The sequence below is a fragment of the Cynocephalus volans genome, chromosome 2 (genome assembly GCF_027409185.1).
Source record: "Cynocephalus volans isolate mCynVol1 chromosome 2, mCynVol1.pri, whole genome shotgun sequence".
NCBI classification, from domain to species: Eukaryota; Metazoa; Chordata; class Mammalia; order Dermoptera; family Cynocephalidae; genus Cynocephalus; species Cynocephalus volans.
The window spans coordinates 126129577-126148873 of record NC_084461.1 but is presented as its reverse complement, the minus strand read 5'-3'; the positions used below and the strand labels follow the sequence as shown (position 1 = coordinate 126148873).

Sequence of the window (19297 nt, the reverse complement as noted above, 5' to 3'; positions counted from 1 at the left end):
AAAAAGTCTTCAAAAGATGTGAGAATGTAGGTACAGTGGGGTTGGGGATACGAAGGGCATCAGGATGGGCGTGTGAAGGTGTGAACACGTGTGTGTGTGTGTGTGTGTGTGTGTGTGTGTGTGTGAGAGAGAGAGAGAGAAAGAGAGAGGCAGACAGACAGACAGACTCAGACACAGACACAGAGAGATACACAAAGGACAGAGGTGGGAGGGTGGGTAAGCAGCTAGATGAGTGAGTGTTGAGGGAAGATGGGACACTGATTACTGAGAGGGTGGTCATTCCTGTGAATGCCACACTGGGCACTCGCACTACAACATAAAGATGGGATAATTCCTCTCTCCACAAGCACCTACCAGTTCTCTCCCTCCCCTTCTCAGAAATTCTCATTCCCAGACCCTGGTGCCCATTTTCCCACCATCAGCCCATTCAGTCTGCCAGACTCACTGGGTGTCTGCAGACTGTGCTGACAGCCATGACTCCACAGAACTGAGACTGTGTTTTGGGGGCACAATGGATTGATTCTACCCTCCCACCTTTCAAAAAGCCAAGCACAAAGTTTTAATGGCTTTGAAATAAAAGGTCTAGGAAGCTACAGTCTACTGAAGAACTCTCAAGTCCCCGGGCCTGGATCTTCAAGTGTTGCTCAAGGTGTTGTACCTGTACCACCTGCTTCAGAACTGGGCATTCCCTTAAAATGGAGATTCTCAGCTGAACCCTACCCTACTGCATCTGATCTGAGCTGGGCCTGAAAACTTGGATTTAACCAACTCCCCAGCGATCTTAATGCACACACATGGGTCTGAGGCCAATGCCCTGGGCAGCCCACTCCACCCCAACTCTTTTCCTTCCTGGTCCCCCTGCACTAGAAAGCAAAGACATTCTCCCCTCCATGCTGGGATCAAAAAGCCAATGTGTCTCCAGTTCATTTCATGCTAGAGGCTCACCAGCAAACAGATCACAAGAGCTGCCTACACACCAAGATCTCAGGAGCCTCACAGATGTCACATCAACTTCATGGTATGTAGTGCAAAATTTCCACCCAGAGCCATAAAGAGGAAGTTCAGATAAACTCGGAGGCTGTGAAGGGTTGGCCACTTGGCCTCAGTAACCAGGAAAGTCAACAGGATTTGTTTTCATTTCAAGAAGAAATATCAAAATACAAGTTCTTTTCCACATGTGGTCTTGGTCTCTTTTTTCTTGGGGGGTGGGGGGGGGATGGTGAATGGTGAATAAAGTGTGTTCTAATCCTATCACCCTCAGTTCAGATAATTTTCTTTTGTGTATGTACATCTGGATCATAGTACTCTTCTTTCTAGGAATCTAGAAAATACTCATTCAGGTCCTAGTTTCTTTTCTTTCATTAGAAGTGAAACCACTATTACACAAATCTCTTACTTGCATGTGAATTTCCTAGAAACAAAGTAAAAGGGTCAACCTTACTTTGGAATCAAGCAGTAACTTTCTTTCCATGCCCCAATAATCACCATCCCTCAAAACAAAATAAAGCAAGCAAAACCTTCAATGACCATGCATTTTTCATGTCAGTCCCTATAAGATTAGCACACTTTCAAACATTTTCTAGTAGGGTGTCAATTTAGTTCATGTTTGAAATGTATGTGGTTTTTTCATAGCAAAAATGGGGGCAGTAAGAGACAGGGCGGGGAGAGAGAGAGAAAGAGAGAAGGAGGGAAAGGTGGAAGAGAGATGTGGAATGAGGAAGGGAAAGTATAAAACAATAAAAAAGAAATGGAGTAAATGATCAGAGCTCTTTCTAGCTCTACACAGAACTGTGATCCTATTAGACACTACAGTGAAAGAACAATAATCATAACCCAGCACAATGTGCCAGCTGCTGTGCTAAGCACTATATATAAGTCAACTTATTTAATCTTGATGGCTACATCATGAGGTAGGTATAATCTCATTACTCACATTTAGCAGATGAGAAAACCAAGGCTCAGAGAGGTCAAATACCTTGTCAAAGATTACAGAGCTGGCAAGGATGAGAACACAGCAGTCCACCTCTTAAGCCTTGTGCACAATGCCATGGCAAATGTGAAGGTGCCACAGCCCCCAGAGAGCTCATATTGATCACCCAAGTCTTCTGGTGTCAAAATTGACCAAGTACTCCTGTAAGTACCTTAATGAGCTTCTGCACGGGATCAAATGAGATTGAATGATAAAGGGCTCTGTAAAACCTAAGTGCTTCATAAATATGAGGGTTCAGAATACCACTCTAAGCAAACAGCCAATCTAAAAACAAGAATCCAATACTGCCTGGTGTGACTGGGCTTATTTTCTACAGCAGTGGTTCCCCACACTTTTTCTGCATCAAAATACTCAAGAGATGAAAAGGCAATGTGTAGGAATACAAAAAAACACTAACCATAAAGAAAAAGAAAAGAAAGATAAATTGGACTTCACCAAAATGAAGAACTTGCATTCACCAACAGATACTATTAAGAGAGTGAAAGAAGATATTTGTAAGAAGATATTTGTGGGCCGAGCCCGTGGCGCACTTGGTAGAGTGCTGCGCTGGGAGCGCGGCGACGCTCCCGCCGCGGGTTCGGATCCTATATAGGACTGACCGGTGCACTCACTGGCTGAGTGCCGGTCACAAAAAAACGACAAAAAAAAAAAAAAAAGAAGATATTTGTAATGTATATCTTCAAAAAGACTCACATCCAGAACATGTAAAGAATGCCTACAAATAAGAAAAAAAATTGAACCCAATTCAATAAAAGACTTGAATAGGCACTTCATATAAAAGGACATTCAAATGGCCAACAAGCAGAAAAGATAGGGCCCAAAATGATTACTTATCAGGGAAATGTAATTAAACCACAGTCAGATATAAGGAACACCCTCCTGAATGGACAGCTTTAAAAAGACCACCAACACCACATACTAGCAAAAATGCAGAACTGGGACTTTCATATATTGCTGGTAGGAGAATAAATTGATAAAACCGCTTTGGCAATATCTACTAGAACTAAACATACACCTGCCATATGACCTAGGAATTCTTCTTCTACATATATACCCAAAAGAAATGAGTGCATATGTCCACCAAAAGGTACATTCGAGAATGCTTGCAGTTTTATTCACAATAGTCAAAAATTGCAACAAAAAACAAATATCTGTCATTAAGAGAGTAGATAAATTCTTGTACAGTTAAACAATGGAACATCATACGACAATAAAAAAGAACCAACTACTGCTACATGCAACAATATGAATGAATCTCACAGACAAAATGATGAGGAAAAGAAGCCAGACACAAAAGACTACAAACTCTATGGTTTCTTTCATTTGATGTTCAAACACTTGCAAAACTCATCTATGGTGATGTAAGTCAGAACAGTTATTTTGTTTTGGAGAAAGGGGATGGACAATGATTAGGAAGGAGCACAAGGGAAACTTCTGGGTGACTGAAATGTTCCATATCTTGCTCTGTGTGGTTATACGGGTGTGTGTGCGTGTGTGCATGCGCACAAAAAGTCATTGAAACACAAAGTTAAGATTTGTGCATTTTACTGTTGTTTCAGGGCTGGCTAGAGAGCGGTGTTAATACCAAGGTCACCAACCAGCCACCAAAAACTAACACCGCGGTAACAACCAGCCACTGGAAAAAAAAAATAAAAAGGTTAAAAAAAAAATTGTCTTAAATGCCCGTGAGATATGACTTCTCATCAGTTAACTAGGCTCACTCTCTGCTATTCTTACTGTCTGCATTTAAGAAGAGTAGTATACAGCAGTTCTGCCGCTTGTCCACCAAGTGTTAAGCACACAAAAAATGCTCAAAAAATTAGGGGTATGTGGAGGTGTATGTGAGGGAACAGGATGACAAGTGCAGGCAGGATCGAGATTATGGGTGGGGAAAGGCAGGTGTGTAGGGTTTCAAAAGAAAGAAACAACCCACAGGTGCAGCATGACCTCACCCCCAATACACTCACACACACAGCACTGAAAGTCACACCTCTACCACGAAGTTACACAGGGCTATGGGCAGAAGGGACACACCAGCTCTGACATCATGGTCATTTCCTTTTTCCTCTGAGTAAAGCAAAGTGGCCTAATACTCTCTTTTGAAATTAATGTCTGATAACTGGTAAGAACAGAGAGGGGGTCTTTAGCAAACTCTAGAAAATTTGCCAAGGAGCTCCCTCTACCCACCAGATGAGAGAAAGACCAGATGACTTAAAAATCCTTTCTAGAGCCCAATCCTAAGATTCGATTGAAATACAGCACTTCCTTTTCACTATGAATACGTCCTTGGTTAGTGCTATATCTGGATTAGCTTGAGAACCATGAACGAGGATCTGAAATGTTCTCTAAGCTGGCACCCCTTCTCTCACACTGCAGGAGCAAAGCAGAAAATAGTTTGCCATCTATCACAGGTCAAGTTGCTACCCACTACCATATCTCCTCCAGCCCTGGCCCCCGAACAGAGACCATGGAAAGCAACACATTGTTTAGCAACACATCCAGAATCCTGGGACCAATGATGTCAGCTCATAGCCTTCTCACCAGCCAAGAGCAAGCACAATCACAACCAGCCCTGATTCCAGGGTTACTCGACAGCTTTCCTACTCTAATCTTATTCCTGAATCTGAGTCAACAATAGTGATCTCAGTGGTTTGGCAATTTACCCACTTCCTATTGGACAAAATACTATTACTAACTCCACCCACTGAAACAAACACTCAGAATCTAACAGTACTGTTCTTTCTAACTCAATCAAAGATCTAGGGTTTACTCACTCATAAGACTGTAAATCTTCAGTTGGCAAGAGTTCATTCCCCAGCTTCCATCTACTCTACTGTATATTTAATGGTCAAGTTCAGAGGAAAAGGACTGTGGCACCCACAGAAATACACTTTATCACTGTGTGTAAAACCTGCCCCGCTATGCTTATACAAGAAGACAAAGGGAAATGATGAAGGCTTGAAGAATGGGCTACAATCCACAGGTGAAAAGAGCTTTGCAAGTGCCAAGGAGAGTGGTCCTCTGTAAAGCTCTACTGGGAAAACTGACTCCTAACAGTTCCTGGACAATGACAAGGGTTCAAGATTTAGTAGATCTTCATTTACACAAAGATATGGCCAAAGCTATGCAGAATAATCTTGGAGAATGACATGTTGTCCATGTCTGTTTATGAGATTACAGGCTCAATTGTCTGTAGAGAGCAGGTGAATAAGCAAAATGAGGGAAACTGAGTAAAAAAATTCTCTTCTGCTCCAAAGAAAATAGGCTTGGTCTCATATTCCTTAAAACAAGCAACACTTTGTTTTTTTCTTTTGCACTTTTACTTTTGGATAGAGACATAGGAACAAAGAAATATCTCCCTACTGTGGGAAAAACAGCAGTGCAAGTGCTAGGCAAAAAGGCAGCTGTCACCTGTCATCACGAGGGAGTCAACAGGGCATGGTGAAGACTGTGGCAGAGTGGACTGCACATGCTACTCCTAAAGGAGGCATCTGCCATTCAGCTCATCCAACAGCTGGCAGATGGGAAGGCACAATTAGCATTTACAGATTTTTCCAATTTTAAAATGTTGTTGCCTCAAATACTACTCAAACCAAAACAAACATGTCTGTGGACTACCATTTTGCAACTTCTACTGCCTGTCTTTCTCTGCCTCTCTCTACCTGAGCTCCATCCCAGGTTATCATGGAATGTTATAAAGTCATCTCATGTACTAGGACCAACAATGATGCATGCCTGTATTCTTGATTTGCCTCAGAGTCAAATTCAGCAGAACATCTCCAGTTCATACACAAAGGAGAAGCTTGAGTTACTTCCCTTTTTCTTCTGATACTCAATGACCCATTGTCAGCACTGGAGGGTGATGTTCATCTACCATTTGGAGACAAAAAGTTATGAATCTGCACAGCAATGCATGCTCTGATATAATGACCATTGAAATCGTTATGCATTACAGATCCTTGTGCATGAGAAGAATTCATAATGTGCCATGATAACCTGGGTGAGATATAGGTGAGTGAGACAGAGAAAGTGAGAGCAAAGACAGAAGTTGCAAACTGGCAGCCCCCAAACCATGCTAGGATTTATTGAGTGTTTATTATGCGCAAAGCACTGTGCTAAGGACTTTACTTGTGTAATCACTTATTCCTCACAGTAACTGTCATGAAGTGTGTGCTATCATTATGCCTCTTTTTTAAAGTGGAAAAACTGAGACTCCAAGAAATTGCTTGCACAGTATCACACTGCTAGTAAGTGCCAAAGCCTGAACTTAAACCCAAGTGTGCCTGACTCAAAGCAAAGTCCATACCTTAACCAAAATGCTGTACTGCCCCCATGTGCATTCAGTGTATATGCCCTGGGATCCAGGAAGACCAGCTCTTTAGGGGGAGGAAAACAGGGAGGGAAGGAAGGCTGCTCCCCCAACACACACACCCTAAGAAGTTTTTAGAAGCAGCTTCTAATCAATTATTTAGAAAGGATCTGATCCCAACGAATGAATGAATCGTAACCTATTAAAGCCTGCAGCACTGACCTCTTGGGAGGAAAGGTCCTAAAATAATTAGGACCATACAATAATAGTCTAAAGAGTAAGTATTGCCAACCATATCAGATCATTTCTTACATTTTTATTTAAGAGAGACTAAAGTCATAAAACAGCAGGAAACCCAAACAAAGAAATCTTTGGCATATTAAATTGCATGGCCTTTAAATTTAACAGCTATTAAGTGTCTATTCTATGCCAACCATGATGCTAGGAACCAGGGACATAAGAGTAAGCAAACTTTACTTTTAACACATTGCACCAGGAAAAAGCATTATTAATGGATGGGATGAGTGAGACTCGAGATTGCAAATACTTGTTACTCCTTTTTATAATAAACTATAAAAATATATCTTCTGCATCATTTTTTTCATTATTACTATTCTAACGAAATGTGCGTAAGTGAGGTTTACTGGGAATTAGTACTTCTCTTCAGATTTATGTGATAGCAAAATTTTGGTTTAGATTTTTTAAAAAACAAACACATTTTATATTCAGAAATCGGCAAATAAACTGGTATGCTCAATCAATAAAACTCCAAGTTTCACTGCACAGACTAAACAGTAGAAATATGGTCGCCTTGGTTGCTCTCCCATCGAGTCCACTAATCACCACACCCGATTCTTACTTACACCAGAATCAAACAGCAAACAAGCACTCTCTCATTTAATTAAAAACAAAAAACAAAAAACACAAAAACTCCATGGCAAGTTCAAACTACATGAATTGTAAAGATTCCAAGAACTTCTCAACTAGCTTACTTTACAGAACTGCCGAGAAGCAATTTAGAAAGTACAATATCTCCCCTGACTCAAGTCATGGAAGTCAGAGCACCAGGACACCCTCTGAGGAAGGAAAAAGCCATTTCCTGCCTGAAATGTCAATGGCATTGAGACCAGCACTCTAATCCAACCAGCAGGAAGGCAAAATCAAATATTATTTCAAACAAGGGGTGAGAAGGAAAGGGAGGGGAAGTTCAAAACCAGGAAAAATGGATTCATCTGTTGCAAAAGATAAAGGCACACTGCACCAGGAGGGAAAAGTAGGATGGCCTGGTTCTCAGCATACATCAGACAGTCAAATCACTCATCTCTTTTCTTCACCATCCTAAAATAAGCCATCCTTGAAGCAAAGGGCCTGGTACTTTGGTTCAGAAAGCCAGGTAAAAGGTAATGTTTAAACAGAGGTCTGACTAGCTGAGCATATTTGCTTTGTGGGAAAGTGGGTATAAACAATCAGTGGCAAAAGGCTGGAAGGAAGGAATTTCTAGAGATAAAATGAGTTATTTAGAATACCTTCCTTTAAGGAGTAACAGTCACATGATTTCTTCTAAAGAAAACACACAGACACCTACTCCTAATTGTCAATGCATAAAGGACAGTTAATTTTCAACTAACTGCAACTTCTAACTCTAGAGTTACCAATATATACACAAAACTGCCATCTAGAGGTGGAATGCAGAAACCAAGTCTTACATAAAATGATACTTTTTGGAAAACACACAATCTCACAGTCTTACAATTTCACAAAGACACACAAATCAGTGCATGCACACACACCACATACCAAGCTAGAAGTATCAGTATTATTTTAATTTAAAATTAGTATGGTCTCCTTTTCAGACCGTAAATTGGAAGGGGGTCATAAATTTTATAGGAAATATGTGTAGTTTGAAAATAAAATCTTTCCCTAGCAGGCCCTTTGCATATATATCCTTAATGTACCTGTACTCATTCTCAGCTTATAGATGACTTGAAAAGTCATGATGCTATAGAAAAAGGAACACCATTAAGACAAAAAGCAGACTCACAGAAACACCCACCAAAGCTAAGGCTCACCATAAGAATAATAGTCTCAGATTTTACAGTATACAAAAAAATTCAAAGTCACAACCTTTTTAGACACCGGACTCTATCAGATAATATTATTGCATTCCATCTTCAAAATAATCCTCCAAGGTAGTTATGAATAGCCCCATTTTACAGATATGGTTAAACCACTTGCCCAGAGTCACATGGCTAGTAAGAGACAGATCCCAAATTCAAACTTAGGGCAGCTTTGACCTTTTACCTGCATCATATAGCCTGTTATAAAAACATACTTGAAATTAGAGTTCTGACTGATTATAGGGTTCCAGCAGATTTTTCAGATCTTCCATAAATCTTTCTAGCTTCCACTCCTCTGACTTTAACCAACCTTCCATATTCCTAGGTTTTCTTTTTTTTTTTCTTTCCCTTATGCATACACAAATGCAGATTATGTGTATACTTGAAGTTTTAGTTTAAATAGCAACTAACTTGATTAAGCTCCTCTAATCTCTTACAAAATAGCTCACCAAGGTCCCAAAGGAAAAAACAAAATAATCTATCTCAAAATTGCATCAACATAAAAAACAAAATTGAACAACCACATGCACACAGTACTGTATGATAAGCTGTACAAAATTATGTTATTCTGCCTCTAGAAGCAAATCACCTGAGAAAGACATTTAGAATTGAACAGAAGTATATAAAATATACCCAGCCAACAAACACAAAGAAAAGCTCATTACTGTGCAAATACAGGGTACTTAGTGGGAACAAGAGTATAGAGTTGATAGTGGGTGTAACATGCTAGGTTGATGCTGGCTCAGAAGAAAGCTGTCTTCCTTTACCTATTCACGGAAAGCTTGCAAAAGAAGGAGGACTTTCAGAATTGGTATGAAAGAAAATCAGATGAGGGCTTCTAAGAAACTCCAACAGATCCATAGTGCTTCATAAACTTTATATCCTCACTGTCAATAGAATCTCTACCATGTAGTTACGCTCAATAAATAAGGGAAAAGCAGGGAGGGAGGGATGAATTCAGGATATTCCAATCATGCCATCAATCTCTATAAGAATAGAAGGGTTAAATAATAAATAGGTACCATTTATTACATTTTCCCACAGTATTCTGGCCCTCCAGGTTTGCTAGATCACTCAACATATTGTTATTTATCCCTTAGTTGCTGGAATGTGTGTGTGTGTGTGTGCGCGCGCACATGTGCATTCTATCCTCAAAGGTAAGCTCCATGAAGACAAGGACTACTCTTGTCTTGTTCCTAGCACCAAATACTCTTGTCATCTCTTATAAACTGTCCTTACTGCCTACCTCTGGAGAGTGCCAATGTTGGAAAGGGGGCATTTAACATACAACATTTTCAAATATATGGACATCTGCTGGAGCCAGAAAAAAATAAAGCATTCTAATCATTTCCTTTCCCCAAGTATAAACATTACCCCCCAAGAGACTGCATTAATTCAGTGAATCAAAAAAAGCCTTTTGTTTCTATTATTTTCCATATGGTTTAGTGGCCCCTCCTGGAAAACATTTGGGAGAAAATATCCATGTGTCACTTACATCTGTGAGGAATTTCTTAAAAATAAACAAATCCAGGGATGCTGGCAATGACTACCACCATGATTCTTTAGCTTAAGAAAATATTTTCCCTATGTTTGCTCATTAATTTCCATAAGATACTGCATGGTGGAGTTAATTATTCAAAATGACTGAACACTGACATTAGCAATTATTATCGGTTCACATACCACTACCACCATGGTCTGCTGTGAGATGATGTCCCATTTTTTAACTAAGAATTTTACACTAAACTCTCTCAGAAAGTGTTGATGCACTTTAAGGAAAAAAATGATAAATCTAGTCTTTATTCAGTTAACCAATATAAAATATAAACCTCCAAATGCTCAGTGCTATGCCAAGGTAATACAAAGGCACCTTCTTTATTAAGGTATAAAAAAGGGTGATTTTTTATTTTATTTTATTTTTTTTAATTTTATTTTGTCGATATACATTGTAGCTGATTAATGCTCCCCATCACCAAAACCTCCCTCCCTTCTCCCTCCCCCCCTCCCCCCCAACAATGTCCTTTCTGTTTGTTTGTTGTATCAACTTCAAATAATTGTGGTTGTTATATCTTCTTCCCCCCCCCGTTTGTGTGTGTGTGTGTGTATGTGTGTGTGTGAATTTATATATTAATTTTTAGCTCCCTCCAATAAGTGAGAACATGTGGTATTTCTCTTTCTGTGCCTGACTTGTTTCACTTAATATAATTCTTTCAAGGTCCATCCATGTTGTTGCAAATGGCAGTATTTCCTTCGTTTTTATAGCTGAGTAGTATTCCATTGTGTAGATGTACCACATTTTCCGTATCCACTCATCTGATGATGGGCATTTGGGCTGGTTCCAACTCTTGGCTACTGTAAAGAGTGCTGCGATGAACATTGGGGAACAGGTATACCTTCGACTTGATGATTTCCATTCCTCTGGGTATATTCCCAACAGTGGGATAGCTGGGTCGTATGGTAGATCTATTTGCAATTGTTTAAGGAACCTCCATACCATTTTCCATAGAGGCTGCACCATTTTGCAGTCCCACCAACAATGTATGAGAGTTCCTTTTTCTCCGCAGAAAAAGGGTGATTTTTTAAAAGTTCACGAAAACTTAGGCTACTGTCATTAAAAAAAAAAAAAAGTAACCTGCATAAGGAAGGTAATTTATGTGAAGGGGCTACTTTGTGAAGTGGGTTCCTGTCAATGGGATTGTTTCAGGAGTGGTGTTGAGCCATCCATTTAAAAGGTTGTCAGCGACATGGGTGCTGCTTCATTGAGAGAGCCCCTCCCTGTTCAATACTGTATTAGTTTCCTGGGGCTGCTGTAACAAGTGCCACAGACTGGGTGGCTTAAACAATAGAATTTATTATCTCAGAGGTCTAGAGGCTAGAAGTTCAAGATCAAGTTGCTGGCAAGGCTGGTTCCTTCTGAGGTCTGTGAAGGAGAATCTGTTCCATGACTCTCTCCTAGCTTCGGTGATTTGCTGGCAATTTTTGGCACTCCTTGGCTTGAAGACACATGATCCTTATCTCTGCCTTAACATTCACATGGTTTTCTCCCTGCATGCATGTCTGTATCTATGTCCAATTTCCCCTTCTTATAAGGACACCAGTCATATCAGGTTACAGCCCACTCTAATAACCTCATTTTAATTTGGTTATCTCTGTAAAGATCCTATCTCCAAATAAGATCACATTGTTAGATACTGGGGATTAGGACTTCAACATATGAATTTGGTAGGGACACAATTTAACCCATAACAAATACTTTCTAGGAAAATAAGAAAATATTCCTCCTTTAGAGCATGTTGTAGCAATACCACACAACTACTACAAATCACAGACACTTATTTAAAGCCATATCATATTCTTAATGCTAGAGTCCTAAAACTGAATTTCAAAAGAAATCAGAATGGAAATTCAAAGAATCATCATGTTGATTTGACTAACATAATACCCTGATCTAAGCAAGTTTTTGGTTTGGGATTGAAAAAAACACAAAGAAATTTCTACAAATTTTAACTTTTCAATGTTGGGAACAATAAAACTCTTTCGAAGGAAAGCCAAAGGCATGAAGAGCTAATATTAGCCTGTGAAACATTTGCTCAGAATAGTCCAGGAGTCTTCAGTAGCTCAGTTCTGAACCTCCCCCAAAACTTGTTCTGAAAAAAAAGGAAGAAAAGGAAGCCACTAGGGAAAAGGGAGTAGATGAGATGTGGCCTCTGAAATTACGTGGAAGCCAGTATAGAAGGGTATAGGATACAGAGGGGAGAGTATAGGCCTAGTCTTGAGATATAAGAACTTAGATACAAGAATTAAAAGTAGATTTCTGAAACTGTATTTAGTATTAAAAAGCATCTTTGACACACAACGTTCAAGAACCAAAGATTTAAATCTCAAAGCCCTGGATTAACACTTAATTTGATTTCCAGCTCATTCCTGGTCAAAGAGTCACAGTGGTTCTTCCTATAGAACCTAACTGTCACAGATTAACTTCTTTTCTCCATGATTTGAGGATTCACAAATTTGCAGCAATGCATTGGGACATAATAAAAACAACTGATAAATGGCACTACTGCTTTGATTTCTACTCGTGCTAGTCTCCCTGGGTTAAAAAAAAAAAAAAAAGTGTCAACTTAAAAGTAAAAGTGGAAGAAGAGGCATACAGAAAAAATAGAGTTCATGGAACACCTACTAGGTGTCATATGCTTGCACCTATGCTCTATCTGCACCACTTCTTTTAATTTAGTCATGTGAGGACTTTTGCAGTAGTAGATATGAGAACAGAACCATCTACAGAGTAGTAGATCTAAGAACAGAAGAAAGTTTATGGCTTTAGTTTATTGCACTATTAGTTTATGACGCCAAATGCAAATAATTAGTGAGAGCAGCACTTCTCAGATTTCGCAGCCTGTGACTTGAACACTCTGTGGTGTCTCTGAAATGCAACCAATGAAGGCACCAGGCTCATCACTGGAAAATGTTTCTGAAGTATCCTGAGTTCGTGAGACAGCAATGTGACCTGGAGTGAGCTCCTGTGAACCTCAGCACAAATCCCACCTCAGCCTTGGGTAAGTTACCTCACTCCTGTAAACTGCGGATTCCTCAGCAGTGGCATGGGGACAAGAGGTACCAGGTAACTGCCTCCCTGAGTTGCAGTGTGGATTACATGAAATAATGTATGAAAAGTACTCAGCTTGCAGAAAATGCTCTGATACTACTAGTTTCCTCACCCCTCTTTCATTTTAACATCTTTTAACTAAAAAAATGGGGTTTTATTGTGGTGGTGGTGGTGGTGGTTGCTTTTTTTCATGGTGAAATAGTCTGCCTCAGAGACTGGAAATCACCTTTTCTACTGGCTATATTCTGTATTATACTCCTTAGTAAAAAAGCCTGAGTTTATTTGTTTTTATTTTTGTTTTGTTTTGCTGTGATTATTTGTTGTAATGTTTCTAATAAGAAAAATGTTTATGTGCTCTGATGAAACTGTATTGTGAAACGCGTGGTGTTTAGCATACCAACTATTAGTAAGTATAAGGGACAATTAAAAAATCTGAAAAATGTGGATTTCAGGGTCTCAGTCCCAGATAACTGGACTATGTAGGTCTGGGGTAGGGACCAGAAATCTGTAGTTCTAACAAGTGCCCAGCGGATGCTGAGTACAGTTGGTTCTTACCACACGGTAAGAGACATTGATGTAATCAATTCACAGTACTGACCTCCTGGAATATCACTTTCTAAAGGTGACTGCTTCTGTTACAAAGTAACATGAAATAGCAGTAAATATGAAGGATAAATGTATTCAACCTTAAAACCTGCAACACCCCATATTCTAAGTCACATAAACCATACTTTCACATGTATTTGTATCTTAATAGATTCAAACTTTAATAGCCATTGCATAAACGCTGATATATTCTACAATTAACATTGTCGGGGAGCATTTTGAACCCTTACCCTGTGAAATATAACCATTCCCTCCTTTACTTCCACATTTCCTAGGTGCTAGGTGCATTTCCACCCTCTGCCTCTCTGGCCCAGCAGGTGGAGCTGAGGAACCTGCCAAAGGGGCACGAGGTTTGAAAAGGCATCGGGCATCTAGCAGCAACCACCTAAACGGCACTGATGAAAAAGGAAAGTGTGGGAGTCTTCAAGAGAAAAGGGCTCTGGGCAGAGTTCCCAGGGATGCTGCCCCACCCCTCTCCCCCCAGCACAAGGAAATGTCTTTTCCTTCTTTCCCTGGTCCTCTTCCAGGTATGTGAGGAAAATACAAAAAGACACTGGATCAAAAAAGGAGAAAGAAGAAAAGTACTGCCAAACTGTAACCTAATTCTTGAAACCTATATAGAATACTGAGAAAGGTTTCCTAGAACTGTCCACTCACCACTTGCTTATTAAAAGGAGACTCAGCCACCTTTTTCTGAATCATGACTGAAACCCTTCCATGTCACACTGAAGACAGAAACTTAGGGGAAATTGACTTCCAAGCCCACTCGGTATGTTGTTGCATGTGACACATTTGCTATCGGCTTATAATTGGGGCATGCAAAGCTTCTGTGGGCACGATAAAGGTAGGAGGATGCTAAGAAATGTTGGCAAAGGTGGAAATGAGATGGAGGTACCACTGTGAGTTTAAACTGCCCACGAAGCAACTCTCCACAACTTCTCAGGGAACTTCTGAAGAAGAAAACACAAAAAATAACTTGGCTTCAGAAAGCATCTCTGATTTTGTTTTCAGTGTGATGAAAGGCCACAGTGTGAGGCGTGCCCTCTTCCGCACAGCCATCCAAACAGATGATCATCTCTAGAATCAACGAATTTGACTGGCATCTACATTGTCTCCACTTCCACACAAACACACCTTCAAAACCCCCTTCAAGGATGTCAATAATATGAATTTTCTTAAATCCCATGCTTGGAATAGAGAAGAGAGATGTATACAAGTGCTTAAAGCATCCAGATTTAGAATTTGTTTGAAACTAGGAATAGTACCAGCCAGCTGCCAAAAAAAAAAAAAAAAAAGTAAAACCAGGAATAACTAATTTTGGCTTGAGGAAGGCTCTTACAGTTACCCTTTGCTACCCCAATTCATCCTATCCCCCTATGTTCCCTTCTCCTTTACCTTCCCCTCTCACAACAACCCCCACCCCCATGGAGAAAGGTTGGGGCACTTTTCTCTAAAGATTATATTTACTTTTCTGCATTTAGACAAGAAATGAAATATAAAGTCTGGTGAACATGCAGGACAAGCTACTTAGCAACAAATAACATCTAATACTTGCTGAACACTTATTATCTGCCATTCTGCCAAACATTTTACATGCATGATCCCTTTGAATCCTTATTACAAGCCTAGGAACTGGGTACTATTACCATCTTCATTTTCCAGATGAGGAAATTAAGGCCTGGAAAGATTAAGCAACTTGCTCCAAGTCACATGGCTACTAAATGGCAAAGTCAAAATTTGGATCCAGGTTACCTGGCTTGAGAGCCAGAGGTGTAACAATAAACTGTTAAGAGATGTGGTTAGTTTCCATGAACTTCTGATGTAGGCTAAAAGGGCATGCTCTCTCCATGGAGCTCTAGCAGCCTCCGGTAGCCACAACGTAGAGTATACACCTGCCACAAAAAGGCATCCAAACCTGCGAGCCCATGCAGGAGCACCCCCAGGCAGTACTCAGTCTCAGGATCCTCTAGGGTTGGGGAAAGGTGCTACAGGTAACTTCCAGGGAGGGTAAAAGTACTGGTTTGATAAAAAAGTATGGCTTTTTTTTTTTTTTTAATAAACAGGAGAGATTAAAAGGCATTATATGAGTATCATTCTGAGATTTAAGAATCTTGGTGCTAGCATTGCTGATCTTGAACAGGCAGCTCAAATAAGCTTAGCACGTACGTGGGTTTCACTGAAAGAAACTGTTACCAAGTAAAGTGTTTCAAAGAATTGGAATATTGTCAAACTAGCTTAACACCATGAAATGGTACAACTTAATGAGAGACTCTATAAATCTTGAAGAATACAACACACAACTCTCTTTCCAAAGACTGATTTTATAAGTGGTTTGGTGTCTTTCCTGGCCACGAACACACGTAGTGGTAGGGAAAATGGGGTAACTAAAAACTGTTTTGTTTGTTTTTTTAATTATTTAAGTAAAACTTCTTCCACCCCAATTCCTCCTGAATTACATTAGTTTTTTTACAGTTAAAAAAAAAATCTCAAACAGCTGACAGAACCATGTTAAATAGTCAATTTTCTTTTACACATCTACTCAACCTCCTGGAGAGATAACACACACTCCTGAGCATGGAAATGTTAACATCAAAGTAAAAACCAAACCAGTGATTCAGTACTGAACCTAAAAGAGGGGGAGGTTATATTGATCTTACAAATCAGCAACGGCCTGAGTTCTAATCCAATATACAGGTGGGGGGATGGAGAAAGGAGGGACAGATGGAGGGGGAGAGAGGGAAAAAGGCAGAAAAACTTTGACTGAAAGGAAAAGGTAAGAAATCCAAATTCAGTATTATATGTTCTTGAAAAGAGCATGACATCTACTCACCTGTCTACTGCTTCCACGTCAAAGCAAAACCTCTTCTCAATAGAGTCTGTTTTCCGCCGTGTGCAGGATTTGAGGGTGACTGATTCATCTTCTCCCTAGTGGGAACACCCAGACTATCAAGGCAAGGCCAGAATGTGAACTCCACTCCTCTCCAGAATAAACATACACAAACAGGAGCGATCATTTCATCTTCTCAAATCTGAGTGTTCATGATCACGTGAGGTGGGAAATTGGTCATAAACCTTCTCAGGCAAAAGCCTCAGACAGCCAAAATCTGTAAATCATATTATACTTTGAACCAAACATCTTTAGTACTGGTGGACCATGATGGTACAGCATTAATCCATGGTAGATAAATTCTTGCTGATATTGTTTTAAACAGGTTTAATTTGTAGGCTTGATAAGAGTTGAAGATAGTCTCCTCCCAACTCTGAACTTCTAAGATTTTCGGTCTGTCATCACTTCTTCAAGAAAACCTTCCAGGACCAGAACAAATATTCCCCAGATGTGTTCACATAGCATGACCTACCTCTCTCTTCCTCACTGCACTGATCACAGCTGAAACTGTCCACTGATGTAGGTGATGACTAAAATAATGTCTCACTCCCCATTAGGCTATAACCTCCTTGAGGGCAGGGACTGTGTCTGTGGTTGCTTACTCTTAGGTCTCCTGAGCCCAACCAGGCCCTGGAACAGAGCAGGTGCTCAATAAATATGTTTAAACAGCTCTATTAACATATAATTAATGTATGATAAAGTGTATATGTTTAAAGGGTACAATTTATAAATTCTGACACCAGCATACACCCGTGAAACCATCCCCACAACCAAGCTAACAGACACTCCTATCACTCCCCAAAGTCTCCTTGTTTCCCTTGGTAACCCCCCTTCCTCCCAGTCCATACCCAACCACTGCATCTTGCTTTCTGTCACTACAGATTTTGTTTGCATATGCTATTTTATATAAATGGAACCACAGAGTTTGTGTTCTTTCTTTGTCTAGCTTCTTTCACTCAACCTAACTGCTCTGAGATTCATCCATGCTATTGTGCATATCAAGGGTTGTATCTTTTTATCGCTGAGTAGTATTCCATTGTACAAACAGAAAGCGATTTTATCTCATAGCACTAGTTTATTGCCTAGAAACATAAAGTCACTGTCCCTGATTTCTTCTCTGCCACTTAGGAATTTGTTAGGGTTTCTGTTTCTCCTGCCACTGCCAATCTTTTTTCTCTAAACGAGGAGGAAAATAGCAAACTTGCCTGCTTTATTGAAATAATAGGAAATGTGACTATGCAAGGTAAAATTTCACCACTCACTAATATCAGAATCACACACAAAACACAGAAGACCTAAAAAGAGACAGTTTACATTCATAAGCCTTAAACCTATTGTCTTCTATTGAATACCAAAGATTAGCTTCTCAGATTGAGAATGGTTATTTCTCCAGTTTATAAAATGTATAAGCATAAACACACAAACATAAGGGATTCTGACCCTGTTGATGTCAACTGTATATTTCAGATTTAATAGCTATGGACTAGCATCCACTTTGAAAACTTACGTGAGGTGTCCCAAGGATCTATAAAGGATCATCAAATATAAGCAGAAAAAAAGAGGAAGATAAGATTCTGCCTCAAGGATGACCATACCATATCAGGAAAAATATATAAAGAATCTGTTCAACTACTGATGGTTTTTAAAAGTAGGGGAATAAAGATAATCACTTAAACAATTAAATTGAAAGTGATAGCCATGAAAAACACTACAAGAAAAATACACAGGTTGTGCTACAAAAGCCTAAATTAAGGGGATTTCACCTGGTCAGGAAGGTTAGAAGAGGTTTCTTGAGCTGGGATTGGAAGGATTCGCAAGGGATAAAACGAGAAGAAAAGGAGCAGGGGTGGAGAAAAGCAGGTGGAAAGGTCCTGTGATCAGGGTCTACAGAGTCTTGGAGGAACAGATGGGAAGCCAGTGTGGCTAGAAGACCACAGTGAGAGAAAAAGTAGAGTGAGGAAGGGTTTTAGAGAGGGCAAGGGCCAGAATCAGCTCTGGGCTGCTGCAGACCTGCAGAGAGGTGCTTTATCTCAGAGGGTAGGATGCAGGAAAATTATTTCATCACACGTGGGGTCTGGTCTCCAAGAGAATGGAGCAAATATGCTCACAACTCCAGGCCTGAAGCTAGGAGGAAAGTGGGTGCTTTTAAAGGAAAATAATCCATTTGAAAGGGACAGTGAGGGTGGAGAAAAAGCATGCTAGGAAAAGAAAACAACCTATTATCTATGTTAGGTCCACCTCCAGGTCCTACAAGAGCTTTGTTCAAATACGTATACAAAAACATCACATGACTCCTATGTATAAATTGAGAAAACATCACCTCTACACAGCTAGTCCTCATATTTCATCTACCCTAAAGCTGAGGAAACAGTGGTGTCAAAAAAAAAAAAGTATAATGGCTTCAGAATCAGGAGATTCAGGATTTGAGTACTGGCTCTAAAACTCTTTAGTCGTATGACCTTAGAAATCATTTTATTTCTCTGAACCTCAACTTCCTCCTTTGTAAAAGGAGGAAAATTGGATCAAACAGTACAATATAGGATAATAAAAGGATGTAGAAAAATATAAAATGTGACAAATGTAAGGAATCATTATTAGGAAAATTGATTATTATAATATCAAGGTCCTTATATATCACTCATGTGTGTCCACCTCTGTCCTAAGAAGTTTATATTCACTAACTCATACAAACCTCTTAACAACCCAATGAGGTGTTTACTATTATCTCGCTAAAGTCTGTGGAGTCCCAAACATCCCCCATAACTGGTCTCCACCCTTCACT

General features: G+C 39.8%; 1 protein-coding gene across 3 annotated transcripts in view; it reads right to left on the bottom strand.

The window, feature by feature from the left end:
• ARHGAP26 (Rho GTPase activating protein 26) overlaps positions 1-19297 on the bottom strand; it is a 409057-nt gene that overhangs the window by 256962 nt on the left and 132798 nt on the right. For all 3 annotated transcript variants that reach the window (XM_063088222.1, XM_063088223.1, XM_063088224.1), the window contains exon 10: positions 16459-16553. In XM_063088222.1, coding sequence (XP_062944292.1) covers positions 16459-16553 — 95 coding nt within the window. The remainder of the gene's footprint in view (positions 1-16458; positions 16554-19297) is intronic.